Genomic DNA, 26802 nt, shown 5'->3' with positions numbered 1-26802 from the left:
GGTAACATGAGTAATTCTGTATTATACATAGAATCATATACGTAAACATATTCAATAACAATATTAATCATTTCTAGGAAAAACATATTCAATCATAACATGGCAGAACATACTGGATTTCTACAAACATAATTCATCTCATATCATAATAATAATACGAAAATAACCCTGGTAAGTTAGCTGGCTATCGTCATATATTAGCCCCACATGATTGGGTTGTGTGGCTTGAAGGCGGGACCTGATAATGGTTGGCCGACCACTACCAAGTCAAAATTACAGTTTATAAGTACGATGGGTCTGCTAGACCTGGTCCATACACCAGGGGCGCCCACACTTCTAAAAACCACATCGACTATATGTCCTCAAGCTACTTCGTATAGTAGCATTAACACAATATCGTGATGATCATGAATACATAGCATCGGTACCGAGCAAGTGATAGCCTAAATCAAGCCAACTGGGTTCTGATAACATATAACATATAATAAAACTGTGATACATGGATATTTTATACTATTAATTTCCAAATCAATATCATCACATCATTTTGCATATATATATATATATATATATATATATATATATATATATATATATATATATACATCATGAAAATCATCGGCCTGTATGCCGACATTTCATATTTTACCATAGCTCGGCCCGTACGCTGGCAAAACATATCCATAGCTCGGCCCGTATGTCGGCAAAACATATCCATAGCTCAGCCCGTACGCCGGAAAATCATATCCATAGCATGGCCCGTACGCCGACAAATCATATCCATAGCACGATCCATACGCCGAAAAATCATATCCATAACACGGCCCGTATGTCGGCAAATCATATCCATAGCACGACTCGTACGCCGGCAATACATGTAAAAATTCTCGGTCCATATGTTAGTTTTATTATAAAAATCCACATCATTATCATATTCCCAGAAAACAGTAATTTATCATAAATTCTACTCATGCCACACAAAATGAGTTTTTCATAAATTCAGAATATCTCATTAGTTTCAGAAGTATCTTCCAACATAATGCATAACTATATAAATACACATATATATATATATATATATATATATATTTCCTTGAAGTCAAATTCTATAAAATTTATACTTATTTTTCATAAAACATCTAGCTTAGTTTATCACCTTACCTAATTCTTGAGAAGCCCCTATAATAACCAGTCCCGCACCCGCAGGGTTCTTCGTTCAACACCCTGAAAATGATATTCCCTAGAACTAAAGTTCAGTATTTTTAGGCGTACTATGTTTTCTATAACTGTAGGGAAGGCTAAATACTGAATAAAAGCCTTACCCTGAATTTGAGATAAATTTCCAACTCGACCTACCGACGATCCACCCCAGCAGATATGTAGAGAACTTCTCCAAGAATGTCATAGTGGCTTTGGATCGTCGATTCGGCGAAGAACGGACCCAGAAATTAAGAGAGAAGTAAGGGGAACCAAATGAAGAGAGAGAAAAGATTTCTGCAACCAAAATCCACCAAAAAATGGCATTTAGGACTACTTATACATTGGCCTTCATCAACGAGCCACGTCATCTCGTTGACGAGGTTATGAAGACAACTCGTTGACGAACTATCTCCTCGTCGACAAAATTCAGAATCACCCAAAACCCTCTCTCGGTATTTTCTCATCGACGAAGAGCACCCTCGTCGACAAGCCCAATATGGCGCGTTGTCGATGAAGACCTGATGTGTATCCTTTTTATTTCCTTTTTCCCCCTTTTATTATTATTATTTAATTACCATTATTCTTCGAGTCATTACAATTTGGGTGGGTGCTGTGGGTATAATTTCGGGATCCCGACATGCGTAGTTTAGATAACCTGGTCAGGGGAATAAATTATAATAATATTTGTTGAGAATTATTAATTGAGAAATTATATGAAAACGAAGTATGATATTTTTCCTGAAATTATTATGATATGACTATCAGATAAAAAATGTGTGGCATATTAGTTATATTGAGAATATGTTTGAATTGAGTTGTGTGATTTGCATGAAGAAAATGGGAATATGATATAAATATATATAAGTAAAGGTTTTGTGTAGAGATGATTTAAAAGAAACCCATTGCTATGTATATACTGAGCTGAAACGAAATAAGAATTGTTTTATTGAGAAACAATGAAAATAATATATGTATATGTATTTTGAAGAGTTTTCTGAGAAAAGACGAAAAGAGAAACATGGATATGTATATTGAAAATATAATGAAATGCTATATTGAGAAATGCTGAAATGTGTGAAATGATATATATATTTTAGTATGAGATGAAATGTGAATATTAAAAATGGGAATATTGTAATGTAAATTCTACAATATGAATATTGAAATGTGGAAATTGAAATGTGATTTTGTTGATTAAGGTGTAATCCCAAGAGAGGGGGGGGGGGGGTGAATTGGGTATTTTAAAAATTCTTTGAACCTATTTACCACTTCATCCCTATTTGCATATTTACCAAATCAATTGCTGGAATTTATGACTAACTTAAATTGATTTTATCAATGATTCCTTTTTACTCAATTAAATGTGTGTAAAGTAATTTAACATCCACATGCAATGCAAATAATATAATGTAATGCAGAAAGTAAAGAGTTAAAGGAAGAGAGAAGACAAACACAATTTTTACAAGGTTCAGCCAACTCGGCCTACGCCCTTACCTTGAGCAACCCACTCAAGGATTTTACTAAAATCCCTGCTCCTTAAATTGGGATGAAACTTCCCTTAGAATCCACTACTTACAAGAGGTACAACTCCCTCTTACTCCACTACTTACAAGAGATACAACTCTTTCCTCAAATCTCGGTTCACAAGCCGAACCGTGAATATAATGAATCTGTAAAACCCTAAAAAATGCTTCCAAAAAAAGCTAGTGAGTACAATTCAATATCCTAATACATTAACATATGATTAAACTTGAAGCTCAGAATGTATGAAACAATGCAATCGTTTATGTATGATATGCTTCCACACACAAACCCCTTTTTATCAAAACCTCCCAAGCGAGGATATATTTGAAACGCTTTGGAGTATATTAGGGTTCTAGTTCACTTTGTAAAAATGCACAAATATATCTAATGTGAACTTATTAAAAGCTTTATCTTGAATATTTTATCAAATTATATCAAAAAGCTTTCTTTCAAATTTTTAATCACAACCCGATCTTTGTAATATGCAAATATATATACGATATGTAATTCAAAGATCAAAATACTGAGTATAAGGTTTTCCAAACAAGATATCCCTCAAGAAAATAAATATTTATGAATACCAAAGATATATATATATATATATATATATATTCAAGTATTTTAATATATCTATAATATGAATCCTTTAACTGAATACACTCTTGAATCTAACTATTCAATCAATGACAAAACCTTAATCAAGTAGTGAGATTATCCAAACAATCTATGTGAAAATATACTCACTATCAATTACCTGGCTTATTTCAACAATAGATTTGGAATGAAAAGTTCTTTGAAAAATAGATATATTCTTGAATCAAACACTATTCAATCAATTGCTAAAACCTTTCTCAAGTAATGATCTCATTAAAAAAAAATATTTATATGTATATGCACACTCAAGATCAATCACTCTAATGATATTCAATAACAAGTGATAAGATGAGAAACTCTTGAACAATATTAACTTGAATTACCGAACCTCAATACCAAGATGGACAAAAGATATATGAGTGAGATCCCTTTTGGTTTTCTGAGTTGATTAGCACAAAGAAGATGAATATCGGTTGAAATGCAGCAATCGTATGGCAATACACTCAGATTTCTCAATTCTCTTTCAAACAAAGTTCTCTTCTCTTCTCTTTTCGTTTGGCTTGTCATGGCTAACGTACTAGGGTTTAGATATTCAATATTTATAGTGTCTTACCCTTAGAATTGATCTCAACCGTCAGATCATAAGATAGCTCGCATGTTTGCTTAATAAAAATTATATTTTTAATCTTTCCTACAAGTTCAAACGATTGAGGTAAAGTGCCCAGACAACTGAAGTCATTTTAACCTTCGAAAAAATAACTTGGACACAAGGTCAGACGACCGAAGTGTCGAGTTCATACGAACGAGGTCAAGGTTCAGTCATCTAAGGTGCTTCCGCCAGTTTCCGTTTTTCACCCATAAATCTTTAGACGATTGAGCTTATTCTTCAGACATATGAGGAAATTCTTCACTCAACCGAACTTAAAGTTCAGTCATATGAAGTTCCCAATTTTTGTCAATTTTCTTTCCAGTTCAAAAATCTGTTTTGCTTTCTTTCTTGGCTCTTTTATAAAAACATTTTCCAGGGTTTTGACATTATTTCTAAGTCCATGAATGTCCCCTAATGATGTTCATGAAATGCATGAGTCCTAAAGACATTCTAAGATATGATTTGAGCCTCAAATAAAATCATACGAAAATGTAAATACATGAGTTCTAAGTACCCATTCCCGTGACGTTCTTGAACTTTGCCGCTTGCATCTTGATTCTCATACTCTTTGAGTTTCATGGATCTTGCCAAGATATGTCAACTTTACTTTATGGCTTCCATGACTCGTTATCCTTCCGTTCATGCTTAATATAGTTCATGTTCACAAACTCAATGCATATATCAAATACCAAGTGATTTGTCATTATCAAAACTAGATTGAACTCGTAGAGTCAACAAATTTCTTAAATGTGAATATTGAATTAAGAATATTGATTATAAATTCTGGGAAATGTGAACATTACAAAGTGCGAAAGATGCAATGGGATTATTGAAATATGATTAATGAAATACCAATACCGCATAAAGATTGCAGGTATGTGGTAATGATAACCCTGGCAGATGTTTATGGAAACCCTAATGATGGGTTGTGATATTAAGCACGGTACCGTTGCTAGTGGTGATAGTGAAACCACACAGACTCTTGGAGCATGTGTCATGATAGTCGACTGAGCCATTTAGTATAGTTGTTGTGCCCCCTGAGTCTGGATCAGGGCTATAGGCTGGCCAGTCGTACTACAGATGCGAGATATGTGATATGATATTTTGATCTAATTGGGTCAGCCAACTAAGGTTATATCTAGCCTTCAGGCTGCACAAACCTAACCATAGGGGGAAGCATGGCGTGGAAAAGAGATCCTCAGGGCAGCCATGAGTTACAGACGCGATATTGGTACTGGAAATCAAGGATACTTATGTGCTGGATAGTAAAATGGATATGTGTGAGTTAATAACATAAATAATTGAGGCGAAGTAAAACTCTCCGCTTGAGGGCTTACTGAGTAAGGTGAGTGCCCTGATGAGTATTAGTTGTAGTCGAACTCGAGTTAATCGGGTAAGGTTACAAACGATATCAGAGTAGAGAGGAGCTATATGTATGGGCGTGCAATCTCCCCTATCCTTAGAAACTTCACTATTAAATATGGGTTGTGTAAGAATGAATTTGAGAAATGATTTTAAAGCTTATAAAAGCTAGTGTTTTATATCTATATGACTATGAGCATATATATATCAGTGCATTTTCTCAAATGAATTGATGATTTGAAAAGTAAAATATGTTAAAATTGAACTCATATTGCCACACATTGTAAATAATTTATTTTGTCTTACTAAGATGTGTCTCACCCGAATTATCTAAACTTTTCAAAGAACAGAGACAGACGAAGTGATAGAGCTTCGGAACAGTAGGGAGTTGAGACCCTGATATTCAGGGTGAGTTTTTGGACTAGGGAGGTGTGATTCCCCTAGGGTTGTATTGTTTTAGGTATGAGATAGAAATGCATGTATATGAATATTGATACTTTGGGTATTGTATTCTAGATGGTATGCACCTTATGTCTTCCGCTTTTAGGTTAACATAAATAAAACGTCTATTTACTTGACATCCAATGCGGGTCGGTGGTATCAGGGTTGATGATGTGGCCGATATGATGTTGGATGTGTATGATTTAATAATTATTGTTATAAAAAAAATGGTATGAAAAATCGAGGCGTCACAAAAGGTAATAAGGTTTCTTAGGAAAATTTTCAACATTTGTACAATGCCTATGATGAGGAGATCAAGCTCACATGCCCTTTCGCTATGCATAATGGGTATACATTTCAACTCGATCTAAAGTCTATAAAGCACAACCAACCGTTCTTAGGATGCAAAATGGGCAGCCTTGTACTAATAAGTAGAATAAAAAGGTCGGTTGCTCAATTCCAATACAATTCACTTTTGTGGGCTCACATAAAGCCTTCCCAACCACCCTTCTTTATTTTTACTTTAAGTTAGCCATCAAAATAGACTCTTTATTTTAAATTAATCACTAGGTGCAGTGGGAGTACTCAAGGGCTACATGATAGAAATGTTTTTTGCATAAAAAATGTGGGCTTAGTTACTAATTCCTAATAGTGGTCTTTTGCACCAGATTCCATTCACATTTTTTTTTTCAAAAAAAAAAAAAAAAAAAAATTTCACGTGGCTTTCTCCAAAAATTAAACTAATTTCTAGTGTCATTAAATGGGTGAAATTCAATTATTCATTTATTCACTCATCCTTTCAAAATATACAAGACATTGTAATCATTTTAGCACACATTTTAATGACTGTAGTCATGTATGGGATTTCTAACGACATTTCAGCAGCATGCCATTTATAAATAGAACATTTCTAAAACCTGCAAATCAGGAAAACAATAAAAATACAATTCATTTGAACCCCTAACATAGTTAAATTTAGGCTAGCTTGGTAAGGATGGAGTTCAGCTCCCCTGTGTGTTCTCATGCGTTCAATCCAAACATGAAAAAACGTAAGCAACTATTAGCATGCAATTCATAAGATTCTGCATCAGCCATACAGATGGCGTTCAATTCAAGCATGCAATTCAGTATACAAGAAATTCAGCTGGGCAAATGTACCTTTTCATATCTCTTTAAAGCTCTAAGATTTTTACCAGTCTTGAACAATGCATTTCCTTCTTCCTTTTTTTTTTTTTTTTCTACCAGCAGCTTCAATCTTCTCCGGAGTGCTCATATCCCAAGACTCCTTCTCCTAGAGACAAATAAAAATCAAATACTTGAGAACACAATTTCCATTTGCCCTCTTTCAAAAAAAGGAAAATACGCCACAAGAAGGAGAAAAAAAGTGAACACTTATCTACCAAAATTATCTGTGTAAGTTACATCCACATAAAATTCAGAAATAGCCAAAAAAACGTAATGATATAGTGAAGCACAAAATACAGGTAGAAACCAAAAGCACCATGTATTTTTATTAATTTTAGAGGCAATACAATGTAGATAGAAACATCGAAGCACACGTACAACCATTCAAAAACATGGGAAAACAAAATACAAGAAAAAACAAATAAAGAAAAGAAAATAAAATAAAAACAAAGGGTGCATGAGCACAGTACATAAGCAAAAGAGAAAGTGCATCAAAAGATCCCAAGCATCTAGTCTATCCTAATTAGAGTCAGAATCAGAATTAGAATTGGCCGAGCAAGGCGAGGCGGCTACTGCTCTAGCGGCGTCTCAGTCTCGTGCCATTTCCTCTAGAATATGACACAAGTTAGGGGTAAGAGGGGAGGGTAGTGGTTTGCGTGGTCTGAGGATACGGAGCGGCACTAGATCGTCAGGCGTGTTTGCTGGAGGCCCCACGGCAACATCCGGTGGCATGGTCGACCTAATCATATGGAACATCACCGGCTGAGCGTGCATGTCCTCTGTAAGCCCTAGGATAACATTTGGGGACTGCTTTCTAATGGGTGGCGTAGAAAAACGTGCCGGGGGAAATTGCACATCCTCAAGAGTCACCCTTGGTGCTCTCGTCTCATCCGAAATCTGTTCGTGCTCACTCAGGGCCGCTCGACCCTTGGAAGAAGACTCTCCCCTTGGCGGGTCCTGGACCCTCTACCACTTGACAGCGCATCATGGTGAGTGGCCGTGCTTTGAGGCAGCCCGAGGCTTCGTTCGTGGAGGCATTGACTAGGAAAGACGAAACCCTAAGATTGTTAAGAACAATTTTTTTTAGAGGGGCATATTTAGCAATAACATTATGAGAAAATATTCACCCCTACTTATTAAAACAGTTTAACATAAATTTAATTTTAAAACTCATTTACTAAATAAGTAAAGTATCTTAAAAGTCAACTCGATTTGGACCGACTTGATTGTAATCTTACCTAACAATAACATTATGAGAAAATATTCAATTAAAAGGCAGACGTATATAACTCACCCCTTTCATACCATTGGAGACATGTGTGGATGCCTCCTGGAGGATTTAACATCTTGTTATTCCTTCGTTGATTAAATTCATTATATTGGGTTGTTCGATTGGGGTGTTCTTTATATTGTGTATTTGGGTAGGTGGGTTAATCTACTCACAGAAAAAAAAGTTGTAATTTGGTGTTTAATATTAATTAGAAGAATGTGCGTTTTCATGGGTTTTTAGGTAGTATGTGATTTTATATATCAAAATAAGAGTGATCCAAGATGATCATTCTTGTTGCTTTGATAGAAGATTACTTAATTTTTTTTGGGAAAAAAAAAAAAATTCTTAATCACGTATAAAAAAAATTTGATTTTCCCTATCATTAACATTTAATTTTTATATTTTCAAAGTTCTTAGTCATGTTAGTACAAAATTTCATTTTTAATGATATCTATATAAAAATAAAGCCCTTGGCAAATAAGTTTTCAACCTACTTTCTTTTTCACTCCTTTCTTCAAACAAAATTCTGGATAATTTACTTCTTATTTAGCTTTAAAAAGGAATTATGAAAAAAAAAAAGTGGCATTGCTTTCATGTTTTAAAACATATATAAGAACAACTTGGAAAACAGTAAACAAAAAATGTTAGAGAATTGGAAACAATGAGAGAAACTTTTGTAATTCTTTGGAAAACTAAATAAAAAATAAAAATTATTTTTCACAACAAAACAGATCCTAAGGCCCTTCAAAAAAACTAAAATGGGTACTTCACATCAACAAGGCCCCGAATTTCCCAAAAGGATAATCAGACATATACCGAAAACTAATTAAAGTAAATTTCAAGTACTGCAACCAATTAATTCATATAAAGTTCCTGAGCATTAGATCAGGCCCAAGACTTCCATAAAAATCACAACATATAATCACATAAAAAACTATCCACCTTCTACGAGAGAAGGAGACTTTTAGAAAGGAAGAATCAATCGATATAACCTAAAAAGATGCATATACACAATTATGAAATGAAGACATGATATAGGGATAAACTCACAAAAAGGTGAGTGAATACTCTCTGAACAAACAAAAGATTCTGGGTCCTTTTAAGGGATTTTGGGAACAGTATATTAAAAAATACTGACCTCCCTAATGACGGTGAAGGCGAGTGGCTGCGATGGTGATGGGTTCTGCGAACGATCGGCGACAGGCCCTCAATTGTGATAGTCAACGAACAAACAGCAACGGGCCCTCGGGTTGCGATGAACGGCGACAGCGCTGCGATGGGGAGAGGAGTATCCGAAGGGGAGGATCGGGAGAGGAGGTGGGAAAGAGATAAGGGAAAGGAGGGAAAGGAGGAAGATTGGGGCGAAACCCGATAAATAAAATTACTAATAGTGATGAATCCCATAACCGTCACTACTAGTGTGAAATGAATTAATTTTTTTTTAAAGAAAAGAACTAGTAGTGACGAAGCTTCCAAACTGTCACTACCAATGGACTAATAGTGACGAATATTCCAAACCCTTACTACTAGTTTAAAATAAATTTGTTTTATTTATTAAAAGAAAAGAACTAGTAGTGACAAAGCATCCGAACCGTCACTACTGATGGACTAATAGTGACGAATATGACAAACCGTCACTACTAGTTTAAAATAAATTTATTTTATTTATTAAAAGAAAAGAACTAGTAGTGATGACGCATCCGAACCGTTACTACTAATGGACTAATAGTGACGAATATGACAAACCATCACTACTAGTTTGAAATCAATTTGTTTTATTTATTAAAAGAAAAGAACTAGTAGTGATGAAACATTTGAACCGTCACTACTAATGGACTAATAGTGACGAATATGACAAACCGTCACTACTAGTTTAAAATAAATTTATTTTATTTATTAAAAGAAAAGAACTAGTAGTAATGAAGCATTCGATCCGTCAATACAAATGGACTAATAGTGACGAATATAACAAACCATCACTATTAGTTTAAAATCAAAATTTTTTTATTTATTAAAAGAAAAGAACTAGTAGTGACGAAGCATCTGAACCGTCACTACTATTGGACTAATAGTAACGAATACAAGAAACCGTCACTACTAGTTTAAAATAAATTTATTTTATTTATTAAAAGAAAATAACTAGTAGTGGCGAAACATCCGAACCGTCACTACTAATGGACTAATAGTGACGAATATGACAAACCGTCATTACTAATTTAAAATAAATTTATTTTATTTATTAAAAGAAAAGAACTAGTAGTGACGAAGCATCCGAACCGTCACTACTAATGGACTAATAGTGACGAATATGACAAACCGTCACTGCTAGTTTAAAATCAATTTGCTTTATTTATTAAAAGAAAAGAACTAGTAGTGATGAAGCATCCGAACTGTCACTACTAATGGACTAATAGTGACGAATATAACAAATCGTCACTACTAGTTTTAAATAAATTTATTTTATTTATTAATACAATAATAATAGTGACGGTTAATTAACCGTCACTAAAAAGTTCGTTTTAGTGATGCGTTGAAATCGCCACTAATACCCAAATAATCGTTGCTAATCATTTCCTAGGATAGTTTTCACGTGAAAAGTGGTTTTTCGTGTTGGTTTGAGTGGGGAAACTGGAGTATTAGTGATGGATGAAATTTCGTCACTAATAATCGAACTATTAGTGATGTTTCTTAAAAACCATGTTAGCTTTGGTGCATTCCCAAGAGAGGGGTGAATTGGGTATTTAAAAATTTTCTCCTAAGTTCAACTAATTTAGCAATAGTATTACTCAACCTAGGGCCTGTCTATGCAATTATAAACCCAATCATTCACAATAGTAAAATACAAACATTCATGTGCTGGAATTTAAAATGCGAAAATTAAAAGCACGCACAAGAAATGTTATCGGGGTTCGGCCAACTATGTATATGTCCCCTCCTTTAACTCACAAGCCCAAAGATTCCACCAAAGCTCACTTAACGGGTGGAGCGACACCGATTACAACTAGGTCAATTAGTACAGGGCTGACCTCAACCTTTACAAATTCTCCTTGTGGGGCGGAGAAGGCCCTAGGTTAAATTCATAGGGCTGACTCCAACCTGATCCTTTTAGGCTAGATCAAACCTCCTCAAGCCACGCCTGGAAATACAAACAGATAAAGCTTTTTTATACAATGAAAAGTATTTCTAATACAAGAAGATTTGTACTACAGTACACACAGTATAATCAATGCACCTTAAGTATGTATAAACTATAAGCTTGGTGCTTTATGTGTGCAATCAACACTTAATATAGTGATTATCTCAAGTCAAGCACATAAGTGTTTATGCCAGCTAATCTGTGAAACTAAGCAATGATAAACTCTCAATCTTAGTTTAGGGTTTCAAAGATTCAAACTAATATAAATCTAGAATATCTCTAAAATAATTTTCTTAATAACAATGCACAATGAGATATTCAAATATGAGCTTGTAAAATATTTTTGCACACCAAAAAGTATAAGCCCTAATGAGTCTTGCAATGACAATGCAAAGACCCACTTAACTATAAGATTTTTCTCACACAAAGATTTATCAAATAAAATTTGGGGAAAAATCAAGCTAAACCCTCAATATGAAGATCACAAGCAAAGCAAGTGAGGGTTTCTTAGCAATTTAAGAACGATTAATAAAACACTCACAAAGTAAGATTTCGCAAAGGAATGAAGGTATTTGAGTGTTATGGACTTAGTAGGAGAAAATAGGATTTGGAATTTTTCAGAAAATTTTGGCTTAATCCTATTTGCTAATCTCACCTTAATTTTGTAAATAAAGAGATATATATATATATATATATATATATATATATAATATATAGGCATAGACAAAATTATGACCGTTGGGGACACCAAGGGTATTATTAAATTTGTTCTAAAAACCATTAAGAAAATTAACCTTGTTTACTTAATTTTAACCCCGATAAAAATTAATTTAACCCAAGAGATTCGAGTGCCCGGTCTGAGGTTCGGGTGCCCGAATAGATTCAGTTAGAAAAAAGCAATTAAAAGAGTTCGGTCACTCGAGTCTAGGTTTGGTTGGATGAACAAAATTCAGAAAATTTGGTGCGCAGTTCGGGTGCCTGGTGCTAAGTTCGGTTAACAAAATTGACAAGTTCGGTTGCCCGAGGCCTAATTTGAACTATGAGGTTTGGCAGCCTGAGTTGGTGAGAAGTCCCTTTCTATGGGTTTGGTCGCCTGAGGGCGATGTGTTCATTCTTGGTTCGGTAGCCCGAACCCAAGTCAAACTGTTGACTTTCTAGCAGTTCGGGTGCCCGAGGTGTTTTGAACACCTGGGGTTCGGTCGCTCGACCTCTCACAATTATGCCTATTATGTTCAATTTCATTTCAAGTTGATCCCCTGATTGTGAATGTGAATGGGGACTTATTTGTGCACTAGTGTTGGGACCTGAGGTCTCACTAAGGTCTACTGAGGACACCAAAAAAATCTGGCGTCGATCGATCGAAGGGTGATCCCTAAGGTCTTTCTACAGTCTATTTACAATCATTTGCTGAGCTTATAGATTCTACATGCATGATATGCAAATTATTACAGACCTTTTCTTAATTAAAATTACATACCCAAATAGAAAATACAATGAATAAATATGTTGGGTCTTTGCTTCTCTTCAAGTTGCCGCATACAATCAATATGATTTCGTTAGTATGATCCTGCATACTAACTTGAAGGTCATCAAATACAAAGAGTATTTGTCATTATCAAAACTAGAAATGACCTATAAGGTCAACAAACCGTCACTAATACTGCACTTTTAGTGACGGAATTTCATCCGTCACTAAAACCAGTTTTCTTATAATGTTAGGGGAAAGACTATTGCCTGAACTCCACATACTTTGGCTCCTATCTTGCATATTAGTCTAAGAGAATTTGAATGTCCAACATTTGCTTAATCATGGATTATGGAGTAAGGTTTCACACCTGAGGAATTTTTACTGTTGATCATGGAGGAAGAATCGGTATACTTTGGGCATCCTCCATTGTATAAATAGTTGAACTTTCAAGCTCAAATACTCTAGAAAATAATCACGTACAATATCCTACACCAAGTTGGTTCACATAATCATATGTCGTAAATTGATTACTTTGTTATGTGGTGTTTGATAAAAGGGAAGAAACTAGATTCATCCAGCTTAATTATGAAATGGATGTGGTCTAAATTAGAAGCTTGTCGAGTCACTTTTCCATATGGTGGCATCCTAAATCTCCTATTTGCTCACCTTAGTGTCACTGCTCCTACCGAGTTGTTCATTAAGAGAACTCGATAAATGATCTTTTCAATCCTACAGCTTAATTCTGAAATGGATGTGGTCTAAATTAGAAGCTTTTCATGGCACTTGTACACCTTGATGCACTGAATGACTATGCATATTATTGTGTACTATTTTGAGTATCCTTATGATTAAGCTATTTGTCTCTTTTTGATTAATGTCAAAGGGGGAGAGAAATATTAGAGCAAGAATGAGAGCATATAAAAAATGAGAGCATATTTGAAAATTTTGAAAATAAAAATGGCAAGGTGGAGAAAGCCAAAATGAGGAAATATAAGCAATTTGAGAAGTTTGATCTATAATGCAAAATATATGAGATAATGCTCTAATGCTAATATGCTGAAATGAACTATGATGCACTAATACTTTATGATATATAGATCTTTGAACTTACATCTGGAACCATGATTTTGATACATTGTTAAAAGTGTGCTTATTGTAAGGGGGAGCCTTGTCAAGGTTCTCTTATATTTGTTCCTTATTTGTCATTATAAAAAAAGGGGATATTGTTGGCCAAACATGACTTTCAAATCTTATTTTGATGATAACAAATTAAGGTAAATTTAACATATTGTGGTTTAAGTAATCATGTTTTAGGAAATCAAGTATATGAAGTTCAAAAGTTCAAGTATTAAGAGTCCAAGATCACAAGTGATTATTAAAAGCTTATACTCCAACAACAAGTGATCAAAAGGAAGCTTAAAAGGTTAAAGACAGACAAATTTTGTGAAAGCTTAAAGGATATTGAAGCTCAAGACAAGATGGACTAAAAGCAAAGATATATATGAAGACTTTAAGTTTAAAAATTTTTAAAGTTTTAAGGAAGTCTTGTGTAAGTACTTTATTTAAATATAAAACTGAATGTTTTGAAGCTCGTTAGGGTTAATTATGAACTTAGAGACCTTATTTTGAAAACCTTTGAAAATATTTTTCAAAAGTATTAAAACAAGTTGGCAAGAGTTTTTGGAAATAAGGTTTAAAAACAGTGTTTTAACTGTTCAGGCGACTGACCCTTGATTGGTCAGGTGATTGACATTTTTTCTTAATTAAAGTTGGGAAACAGAACAGGCTCAGCCGACTGAGCCCTGAGAGTTCAGGTGACTGACCCCATACTGACTTTGAAAATACGTTGAAATTCAAAGATTAGGCGACTGACGCTGAGGTGTTCAGTATACTAGTTTTAAAACAACGTTTAAATGTTTCCAAAATGAGTTTCTTGTGCCCCAAACTTTATCAAAACTTGGGAAACACTCTAGGTAACTTGGGCAATACAAAAATATGACTTTTTAGCTCTATAAATACATGATTTCTCAAATCAAATTAAATACCAAGAATTGAAAATCATATTTCAAGCCTATATTGCTCATTCTCAAAGCCTTCTTGCACACATCTACTTGCTGAGATTTTCTGAGAATTATTGAGTTATTGTTCACTAATCTCTGAGCAAAACTTCTGAATTTTGAATCAATCAAAGAAAGATCCCAGCGATATACTCTTTGAGCTTCAATTCTATTCTTCATTGATATTTACATTGAAGTATTGATTAGCTGTGCTATATCTTGTTCTAATCTGATATGTTTGAGAGTAATTCTTGTACGAAAGAAATAGTTCTTGTTTTCTTGTTTTCTTGATGGTTCACGGCTGTTGAAACGTCATACAGAGCGTGGGGTATTACTTGGAGAGGAGGGCTCCAACCTATTGAAGGAGTGTTGTAAAAGGTTTACTCCGCTCGTAAAGGAGTGTTATAGTGGAATCCTTAGGTGGTGTGCCTAATGCGAGGACATAGGCTGGTTTAGCTGAACCTCGTAAAAATCTTGGTCTCATTATCTTCCTTACTCTCTTTAAATTTCAGCATATATAACTGTGTGGTTGTTTATTTCAAATCTATAAACTGTGTGGGTGTGAATTAAATTGTTGAAAATTGATTTGCCCTTGGGATTTGCGAGAACTGAAAGGAAGTACGTTGGTTAATTAATATCTATTGCGGAAACTGTAAGGGAGTACGTTGATTGATTAACACCCAAAGACTCATTGGTTCATTGATTACTCAAACTTATTTAATTTCTGAGTTTTCGATGTTTGGTTGAATTCTTTCATATTGAAATCAATTCTATCTTGTTGAATGGATTATAATATTCAAAATTTGAAAGTATTACATTGTGAATTCATTGTTTGGGTGTTGATTGAAATTGCTGCAAGATGATCAAGTTGATATACTCGTTCATAGAGTCTTAAAATTTGAATTTGATTTTCGACTGATCTAGTGATTAAAATTTAAACATTACATTTGTGCTTGTTGAATACAAAAAGGTTGAGAAAGAATTTATAAAAAGATTCTTAAATTTTTTTTTTATAAACCCAATTTACCCCCTCTTGGACCTACACCTTAGTTTTCAGTGCCACAACCTCCTTTACCTCAGAGCTCGCTCCGATTGTCTATCTGGATTTCCGGAAATGTTTAAATTTTTGGGTGAGACACCTCTCTGTAAGTGGGAATATATTATTGACAGTATGTGACAGTATGAGTTTTAGTGTTTCAAATATGCAACCATAATTTACCTTTCCTTTCACAGTGAAGTCATGTAAAACTGCATACACGTATATATAAGCATATATCAAAGTATATACTTTCCTTTCACATCATACTTTGTATAAGATAATATCTTTGTACAAGTAAATATGCATATATGCATAGAAGAACTGCCATGGATGGATAAACAATAACGTTATGTATTAACCTCGCATGATCTGGGTTGTGCTGCCCATAGGCTAGACCTAGCCATGGTTGGCCTAACCAGCCTAAGTCAACAATATCTGTATCTGTATCTATATTTATAACTATGAGTAAGATTTGCCTACCCAACTGGTCGGGACTCCAGAGGGCTAACTCTACACTTTAATGGCACAATCAATTGTATACCACCAACACTCTATCTGAGAAGTGTGGCTGTATTGGTATTTGTGAAGCTATGGTACCGTGCTTAATTATGGTCCATCAGGGTTTTTAAACCATATAATGTGATTTTCAAAACAATATAATAACATGATTTCATTTCACAAATTAGTATAATTTTTCATACTTTAAATTTGTATAAAATCACTGAAATACTGTTGCTCTGTATAAAATCTCAACTGTAGTCCTTTATAGGACGCTATAATACTGTATAAAATCTGTACTGTAGTCCTTTAGAGGACGCTGTAATATTGTATAAAATCTGTACTTTAGTCCTTTAGAGGACGCTGTAATACTATATAAGATCTATAATGTAGTCCTTTAGAGGACGCTGTAATACTGTATAAGATCTATATTGTAGTCCTATTAGGATGCTGTAATATTGTATAAAATCTATACTATGGTCCTTTATAGGACGCTATAATACTGTATAAGATATGTACTGTAGTCCTTTATAGGATGCTGTAATACTGCATAAAATTTGTACTGTAGTCATTTATAAGACGTTGTAATACTGTATATAATCTGTATCAAATACTGCCATAGTGTAGTTCTGTATGAAATATCATCATATTATAAGTCTATATAAATCCATATCTCCGTCTCTATACACATATTACCATAAAAACTAACAAAATAATTATGTATAGTATTCAACTCATGCCACACATTTTAAGTGATAATCTATACTATAATACTCTGCTAAAAATATTGGTATAACCATCTCTAGGGTTTTACTCAACTCAATAACCCAACTTTCTCAAAACATACATATATCATTTCCAAAGTTCCCATTCTCACAAATCTGTACACTCAAGAAAACATATATATTACTCAAAATCACATATTATAATTTAATCAGTCAAGTTTCTGAAAACGACTGATATAATCTATTCTCCTTACTTGTTTCTTAGAGCTATTCTTACAGGCATCCCAAAACTGTGTCTGTGGCTCTCGCACAAACCCTGTATCCATACACCCTAACTCAATCAGCTTAACCCCAAAATATTTACCATTTTAGTACTCCTAAGCCCATACTCTTTCAATAACTAATTAAACTTGAAAAACATCTTTCTTACCCCGTTTTGGAGTGATACCAAGAAAGCCTCAACAACAAAATTGCTATGGTTTGCGTCCGCGCACCGCACGACACGTTCTCGCAGGCAGCACAGGGAAGGTTCGTGCACGCGAGTTCAACCTGCGGGTTTTTGAAGGTTAATGAAGAAAATTCCAAGTGGGTGATGGAGAAAATGACGATGGCGCGCGTGATAGGCAACATGCTGCTTCTCCCAACCGGCGACGTGAATATAATTAACTGCGCGGAGTCAGGAATTGCTGGGTGGGAGGACGGGAAGGACCCGGTGAGTAGACCGGTGGTATACTGGCCGTCGCAGGAGGTGAACCGGCAATTCTCGGTTATGGACACGTCGTCGAGGCCGAGAATGTACCATTTGTCGGCGGTGTTGCTGACGGAGGGCCGTGTTCTGGTCCGCGGTAGCAACCCGCACAAGTACTACAACTTCATCGGCATGGACTACCCGACGGACCTCAGCCTGTAGGCGTATTTGCCGCCATACTTGTTGTCGGAGTACACGTTGATGCAGCCTAGAATTCTGTCGGCGAGTGACGTTTTGGGGTATCAGGAGTCATTCTCTATCGCATTTGTAGTGTCAGTATTTCTCGTTGAGCTTTGTATTGGTGACGATGGTTGCACCATCGTTCACCACGCATTCGTTTGGGATGAATTAGAGAATGGTGGCGCTAAATGTGGTGGGGTTGCCTCCGGTGGCGTCTGATACGTATACGTTGTCGGTAGTTGGACCGTCGAAGGTGGAGATCGCCCCTCCGGGTTACTATATGTTGTTCATAGTGCATGCTGATACACCAAGCTATGGGAAGTGGGTGAAAATCCAGAAAAAAAGAGTTGTCAAGTCTTTTAAATATGTATATTAACATATTTTGTAGTGAAAATTATAGTCTTTGGCGCCATGTATCTCAATGTATTTTGAGTTATATGTATCTTAGGAGTATATCGAGCACCCTAATTTTTACAAAAAAATTAGGTCCTCTATGAAGATCAATATGGTTCTCCCATTAGGTTCTATCATCTAATGAAATTATTTCAAATAATATATCTCACATGATAGGTTCCATATATAATTTGATGGAATGTTTTCATTTTATGGAAAGACCTCATGTGAGATTGATCCTCCCAAAGACCTAATTTTTTCCCTCACTCTATCACTATGTTTCTCCCGTTTATTATGTTGAAAGGCTTAATGCACGGTTTGTGCATAAAAAAGGTGCTGATTTAAGTATCTATGGTGGAAGGAGAGAAAACTTAAGGTAGAGTTTGGGAGCATTGATTTCCGGTCTTAGATTTAATTTTTAGGTGAATTTGTAAGAAACTCAATTGTCAAGATAATTTATATTATGTTTTGTCCAAATTGAGACATTCAAATTCAAGCCCAAAAATCTATGTTAGGGTATTTTTTTGTGTATCAAAACTAGAGAGGTTAAGTGGAAGAGCTGACAAATTTTATCCACTAGGATCCCTTGGTCATAGACCATTGGCAGAGAGTTTCATGTTCCCTACTACTAGGCTTGACAAAATGGATAAAAATTCGTTAATCCAAACCGAATTCGACCCACTTGAACCGACTAATAACTGATTCGTACATTAAATGTTTCGAATATGGTTTAAACTTTTTTATCCACCTCTAAATTAGTTAGTTGGCGAATTTAGGATTTTATCCAATAGATATTTGCTTTTCCGCTAACAATTAATGTTTAAACTCATTGATAGTCCTATATGTCCATGCTTATTAGGCATCAATTCGATTAGTATAAGATCTATTGGTCAAAACCTAGTCCCACACACCCAACTCTTGCATTATTGTATACGTTTCTAGATTTGCCACATGCCCACATTCAAACTTAAGCCTAAATACTCAATTTTCTTGTGATCAAAACAAAAGCCTCTAAATTCATGTTCTAAAAAGTAAAAGAAAATATAATTTAATGATTAGTCAATAAATGTTTAACAATTATCAAATTATAATTTTAAAAATAATTTCAGTTATTATGTTACAAAATAAATTGTTCATCGAATGGTAAAAAAATTTATATTAGGGATGGGAATGACGGATTATCCGCTATCCGCCATGGATTATCTGATCTGAATTCCCATAAATCTACAACTTAAATGAGTCAGATAAGAATTGTAATATCCTCACTTGATAATCCGCCTAATCTGCCATGGATTATTCGACCCGATTCGCCTTACGATACACCGACCCCACAAAAGAGGAGAAAATTTAAACAAGAAAAAGAAAGAAAGGAAGAAGAATCACATATCAATGATGATGACGATGACGATGACGATGACGATGACCCATATCGAAAAGTATTAAAAATCAAACTGAAAACTTTATAATATTATGATTGTAATCAGGTGGCATCCCCTTGGTGCCCTTTAATGAAATCTCTCTTTTTATTGATAAAAAATATGATTGTCTTGTAGCATGGTTTACGTGAATGAGAGTAAGATGTATGACATCATGACTTTGAGTCTAAGTGGGAGATTGTTAGGGATTTATACTAAAAGACATGCTTTATGTAATCGATTTTAGTATTTATTAATAACTTTAATATTGTTTGCCTGACATTATTTATTTAATGATTATACATATGTGTATTTTATTCTATATAATATGTGATCTAGTGCGTAGAGTACGACTCATATACAGAAGATTAGATCATCAGTTTTTATAGAATATAAATTTATTGTTTACAGTCTTAAATGAAATTAGGCACACCATTGGTAGGACTGTAACATAAGGTTTTAATAGGTTTGTTTTGATTATTGGGAATGGTACAGTTCAAACTTCTTGTGCAAGTACACTTTGTGTGTATTGAACAAGACCGTCTTGAGGTAATTGTTTTTATACTAACTATATAAAACAATTAATACTTCATGGTTATTATGAGTGCTTATGCTTTTAATCCTGATATGATTATTGGACACGTGCATATAGTGTTTATTACTTTGATTCATAGAAGAGTGAGATTCTTTAAGGGTTAAAATACTTAGTGAGTTGGGAGATGACATTATGTGTATGGTGAACATTAATTATTGATGGAATCCACATCCCAATATTGGAATTGATGATACCCCCTTGAGGAAGCTTATAAGTTTTGATTGTATCAAGCCCTACAGGTGGATTTTAAGTCTGACACATCAAATAAGTTCAATGGAAGGTCTCAGGAAATTAATATGTCAATTAATTAAATTATCAATAATTTAATTTAATAGACGAGTATCTATAATCTTTACGTGGGGAGATAAATAAACATTTAATAATAGGAACTCGAAATTTAATTTCGAACATGACAGGGAGTGCAATTATAATTCTTTAGTGGAATGAATTATATTTAGTGTAATTAAGGATAAATTTGGGTTGAATTAAGAATTCTTAATTACATGAGAAGCCCTAATTATATTTGACTAGAGGTCCCTGCTGTAACCTATATACACGCGCTCCATTCAGCAGCTAGGAGAGACGAAAAAACTCTTATAAAGGAGGTCATTACGAGCCCACTCTCTCAGGAGCAAGGCCTGTTCAAGGAATACAGTAGAAGATTCATAGTCGTCTTCAAAAACTCATTTTCGTACTTGCAGATTTGGGATCAAACCAGACAGATCTTACAGGTATAATCCTAATCACGTAATTAGGGATTGCATAATCTGATAATTTATTTTTGTTATCCATATGCACTACAACCGGATCTTAGGACTATTCCGCAAGTCCCTTCAACAATAAGGGGAACAATTTCCTATTATTGTAAAGTTAAATTTTCCCTACACTAATAATCTTACTAAATAGGAAACTTGTATAGATGGACTAAAAGTTGCATAGGAAATAAGAATATGATATCTTGAAATATGTAGGGATTCAACTCTTATCATATGTCAAGTTTTGGCAGTAGGAATACCTTACCTAAAATATTATCAAGCAAGGGAGCAAAATGACTTTTTTTAGGCTCTAGTGTTCGTGGATATTGAATTCACACTTGATCACTGTGAACAACCCAAACCTAGCTAGTTTAGTGAAAATATTTACCAATACTTTTTGTTGAGCTAGGAACCGCACATTGATTCTCAATCATAAGCTACTAATATCAAGGCAATGGCAGAGCAAAGTGACAAATAAGAATATCTTTGTCCAGCTCATAAGCTAACAAGTTTCTCCTTAAGTAGCGACAACTATGTGGATGAACTTCTTGGGGCACCCAAGGCCTATAAAGCAACCAAGAAACTACAGATAGGGGAAACCCTATTCAACGTTTCTTTTGGGATGGAATAATTCAAATGGAAATTGAGATGCCCACCTTGTGTATTAAAACAAGATCCAAGAAAAATAATAGAGATTTGCTAGCAATTTTATATCTTCAATCTAGAAGAACTCAAAGAAGTTACTGCAATTTGGATGGCGAGTTAATCCTCCCTCTTCTCGTAACAACAAACCATCAACTTTAGACCTGCAATATTCTCCAAAGAGACAAGAAACTTAATGCTTTCATCCCCAATAGGTACGTAAACTATGAGTTAGTGGTAATTTATGATGATAAGTATAAGGTCATACAAACCAACCAATCTAGAAAAATACCAATGAAATCTAGAAATACACATAAGCAATGAGCCTAATTACACAAGAAAACTTCTTCTCATTAGGGAATCACCAATTGTTATCAATCTTGCCTATCCAATGATGTTTGAAAAGTATTAGTTGGACCCAAGTAGTATGCTTATCCCAGTAAATCTCATATTTTTTAATGTTAGGTTGGCTAACACGTGATATTTTAGAGAACAAATGATGGCGCTTTAAATTTTAGATGGAAAAGTTTGAACTTAATCGATTTATTAATTAAAAATCACCCAAAATTCAAGAATACAAATTGGTTGTTTAAATTGTAACACTGTTAGATAGTCTAGGTTGGATACTGCACTTTATGCAAGGAAAGCAATGAATCAATTGACAGATTCATCCATTGTGTTTGAGCAGAATAATTTGGCATTTTACTCTTGCACTGTTGAAGCTCGACTAGGTAATGCCTTGATCCCTAAATGATCTACTCTTGATATGGTCACAGTAAAATCTTAGAGTTTACATGAAGCTTGTTAAATACATCATACTAGTTGCAGTAGTGTGGGAAATTAAATTTGTAAAGAGAGGAACTACAAAATCTTCAACGGAAAAGAATCAGAAGCAAAGGTTGTTCTTCAACAAACAATCAATAACACCTTATTTCACTACTTGGTGTGTCTTCATTGGATGGAAGGACCAATTGACCCTCTCTAAGGACCTAATTTTTTCTCTTAACCAGAGCATTTCTTTACAAATATTTCCTACACATTCTCTCTATAGTTACAACTCCTTCCTCAATAAAAGTACTTTCATTACCTTTCAAAAAAACAAGATTATAAGTTTTGGTGGTATACAAACAAAGAAACAAACGCAAACACATAATAAACATGAAAAACTAAAAAAAAAAAAAAAAACACAAAAACACATTCTTCAATTCCTAGTTCAAAGAAACATACCTTGAAGGCTTCTGGCGGTTGATCTCCTCGGAGGAAGGCAACGGGGATGGATTTAGAGCGTCAGCGGCGGTGGCGAAGAAGAGAGAGAGAGAGAGAGAGAGAGAGAGAGAGAGAGAGAGAGAGAGAGAGAGGAGAGATTTAGAGATGGCCATGGAGAGATTGAGAGAAGTAAACATACCTTGAAGGCTTCCGGCAGTTGATCTCCTCGGCAAAGGTGACGGGGACGGATCCGAAGCATCAACGGCGGCGACAAAGAGAGATGGAGAGACTGATGAGAGAGAGATGGAGAGACTGATGAGAGAGATTGAGAGATGGAGGGAAAGGAGGAGGATAGGAGGGAATAGAGGGAGATTGGGGGAACCCGCGTGGGTTTTTCAATGCGAGACTATTAGTGACGAATTTTTTTAACCGTCACTAAAAGTGCTTAATAAATTATTTTCATATTTTTGAAATATAAAACTTGTAATGACAGTTCCTAAATCCGTCACTAATATTTGACTAGTAGTGACGAATTTGAAGATTAATCACTAATATTGTGAAATAAATTTTTTTTTATTTTTTTAAATAAAAAAAGTATTAGTGACGGTTCCCAAATCCGTCACTAATAATCGGCTAATAGTGACGAATTTTAAGATTCATCACTAATATTGTGAAATAAATTTTTTTAAATTTTTTTTTAAATAAAAGAAGTATTAATAACGGATTTATGAACCGTCGCTAATAAGGGACTAATAGTAACAAAATTGAAGATTCATCACTAATATTGTGAAATAAATTTTTGTTCATTTTTTTTTAAAAAAAAGAAGTTTTAGTGACGATTCTCAAATCCGTCAATAATAATGAGCTAATAGTGACGAATTTTAAGATTCGTCACTAATATTGAGAAATAAATTTATTTTATTTTTTTTAATAAAATAAATATTAATGACGCTTCCCAAATCCATCATTAATAAAGAGCTAATAATGACGAAATTGAAGATTCGTCACTAATATTGTGAAATTATTATTTTTAATTTTTTTTAAAATAAAAGTAATGACGGTTATTTAATCGTCACTAATAAGAGTCTTTTTAGTGACGGATTTAATTCGTCAAAAATACCGAAGAAATCGTCGCTAATATTTTTCCGGGATAATTTATGCGTGCAAAATATTTTCCCGCGATATTTTTTTATTTTTAGTGACAAAACTATTTGTGGCGGTTTCTCTTGAGAACCTAATTTTTTCTCTCAACCAAAGCATTTCTTTACAAATTTTTCCTACACATTCTCTCTATAGTTACAACTCCTTCCTCAATAAAAGTACTTTCATTACCTTTCAGAAAAACAAGATTAATTAATGAATTTTTTTTCTTTTCTTTTTTGAAAAATTGGATTAATGTTTTGGTGTATAGTATAAGCTGTTTAATATTGACTAACATTCTAGATGCATGGTGATGGAAAATCTAGAGAGAGAGAGAGAGAGAGAGAGAGAGAGAGACGGTGCATGTACGTATCGATGTAGTTGTTGAAGAATAATATTATTGTAGCTCTAGGTCGACCCTGATCAAACAATTAATATATCAAAAAAAGCTAACCACGGCAGTCTGCGGCTGCCACACACGGAAAATATGTTAGCTAATTAATTAGAACAACTCATATATGGACCCCTATCTTACATCTGATCTGTAAGTATATATAGCTGCCCTTTGTTCTTGTAGCAATATACCTCATCACCTCCTCGAATTGCATTAATCTGTTGCCCACAGCACTTGTGCGTGCTTCTGAGCGTGTGTGCGTGAGAGAGTGAGAGTGAGAGAGAGAGAGAGAGAGAGAGAGAATACTTCTTAAAACATCCGTGAAAATGGGTATTCATTCGTACTTCCATGGGTGTTCAACTGTACAACTTGCAGTACTGTTGGCTTTGGCTTGCTCAGTTGCCTTTGCCGCAGACCCGAACCCGCTGCAGGATTTCTGCGTTGCTGTTAATTCCACCAATGATGCTGGTTAATTTAAACATTTGCCTCTTAATTTACCTCTCCATCCATCTTCAATTCATTCACGTGTTGATTGCTTAATTCATTCACATATATATATATATATATCTCTGCTGCTGCTGCTGTTGTACATATACTTAATTACTGCTAACTGCACCTAGTTTTTTTTTAATTTGTTTCTTGCATGCACATGGTCGGGGTTAAATTACGTAGAACCAATGCATCTGCTAATTAATTTGCATGCGTGGACAGTGTTCGTAAATGGAAAAATCTGCAAAGACCCGCAACTCGCAACAGCAGATGACTTCTTCGCATCCGGGATCCATATGCCCAGGAACACCTCAAACCCGCTGGGCTCACTAGTCACCATCTTCAACGACGACGTCGTTCCGGGGCTCAACACTCTCGGCGTCTCCATAGCCCGCGTCGACTTCGCCCCCGGCGGCGTGAACCCGCCGCACTTCCACCCCCGCGCTTCCGAGATCTTTGTGGTGACAGAGGGCACCCTCTACGCCGGCTTTGTCCCCTCCAACCCCGACCACCGTCTCTTCTCCAAGATCCTCAACAAGGGAGACGCCTTTGTTTTTCCAATGGGTCTCATCCACTTCCAGCTCAATCTCGGCAACACCAGCGCGGTGGCCATGGCCAGCTTTGGCAGCCAAAATGGGGGTGTCACCACCGTCGCAAATACTATCTTTGGTTCAAACTCGAGCATTGACCCTGACGTCCTCACCAAGGCCTTTCAACTGGACGAGGACGCCGTTGAACGTCTTCAAAACCTAACGTGGTTTTCCAACGCTCTCTAATTAAATCAAAACTTGTTAATCCGTCGTATATGGACAGTGCTATCATTTAATTATGATCCAGATAGATATGTTATACCTAGCTTACCTTCATACATGGTATATTTATGAATAAAGCTAGCATGGTTGGCTATAGTAAAATTGCAACGTTATTTAATCATTCTCTCACTAATAAGTTATTTTGTTTGACTGATGTTTCATCATCAATTATGTAGGAGGGTGCCTTAATGCATGTATGTAAAAATACTTGATTAGATGGAATGGTTCGTACACCTAAAATTTAGAACCCAACAACCACAAGATGTTATGTTAATATTTTTACCCAAAAAATGTTCCAACACCCATATAAGTGGAATTTAAACCTAACAAGGTGTGACGATCACTTGCATGAATCCAAGTGTTAATGTGGCGTCCAATAATTGGTGGATTTCAAATTTTGCGTAGTAGAACGGTCCTTCTAAGCGTTTCCTGTGCGTATATGGCCACTTCATCTCTCAAGGCAATTTTATTAGTTCTTATTTTATTCTTCATCGTATTTCTTACCCAAATCTGTGACATGGTTTATTCATTTCCTCATCGAAAATTCATAGTCTAACTATGATTGTAATTTCCTTGGACTTTTTTTATTATCAAAATCTAAATTTAATCAATGATTAGGATTATTGCTAAACTTCAAATGAAGGCTTTTCTTTTCGAATATGATGTAAAAACAAAATTAAATAAAAATAAAAATAAAAATAAAAAACACAATCTGACTTTGATCTAATTAGGTTCCCTCACGGTAGGGTATAGTGTTGGAATTGGTGTATTGCCAAGAAGGAGGTGAGTTGGGTATTTTAAAATTTATTCTTAAGTTCAATTTAAATTCACATTCAGTATAGCTCAACCTAAGGTTTGTCTAAATGAATACCAATTACCCAACGA

At 34.8% G+C, this 26802-nt stretch overlaps 1 protein-coding gene across 1 annotated transcript; it reads left to right on the top strand.

Moving 5' to 3' along the window:
• The first annotated feature begins 24942 nt into the window (after nt 1-24942).
• LOC131153928 (germin-like protein subfamily 1 member 11) lies at nt 24943-25881 on the top strand. Its single transcript, XM_058106373.1, has 2 exons — nt 24943-25084; nt 25328-25881. The coding sequence occupies exons 1-2, from the start codon at nt 24943-24945 to the stop codon at nt 25879-25881; spliced, it is 696 nt and encodes a 231-aa protein (XP_057962356.1).
• Nucleotides 25882-26802: the final 921 nt, after the last annotated feature.

This window comes from Malania oleifera, chromosome 4 (genome assembly GCF_029873635.1).
Source record: "Malania oleifera isolate guangnan ecotype guangnan chromosome 4, ASM2987363v1, whole genome shotgun sequence".
NCBI lineage: Eukaryota > Viridiplantae > Streptophyta > Magnoliopsida > Santalales > Ximeniaceae > Malania > Malania oleifera.
This window is presented reverse-complemented; position numbering and strand designations above follow the sequence as displayed.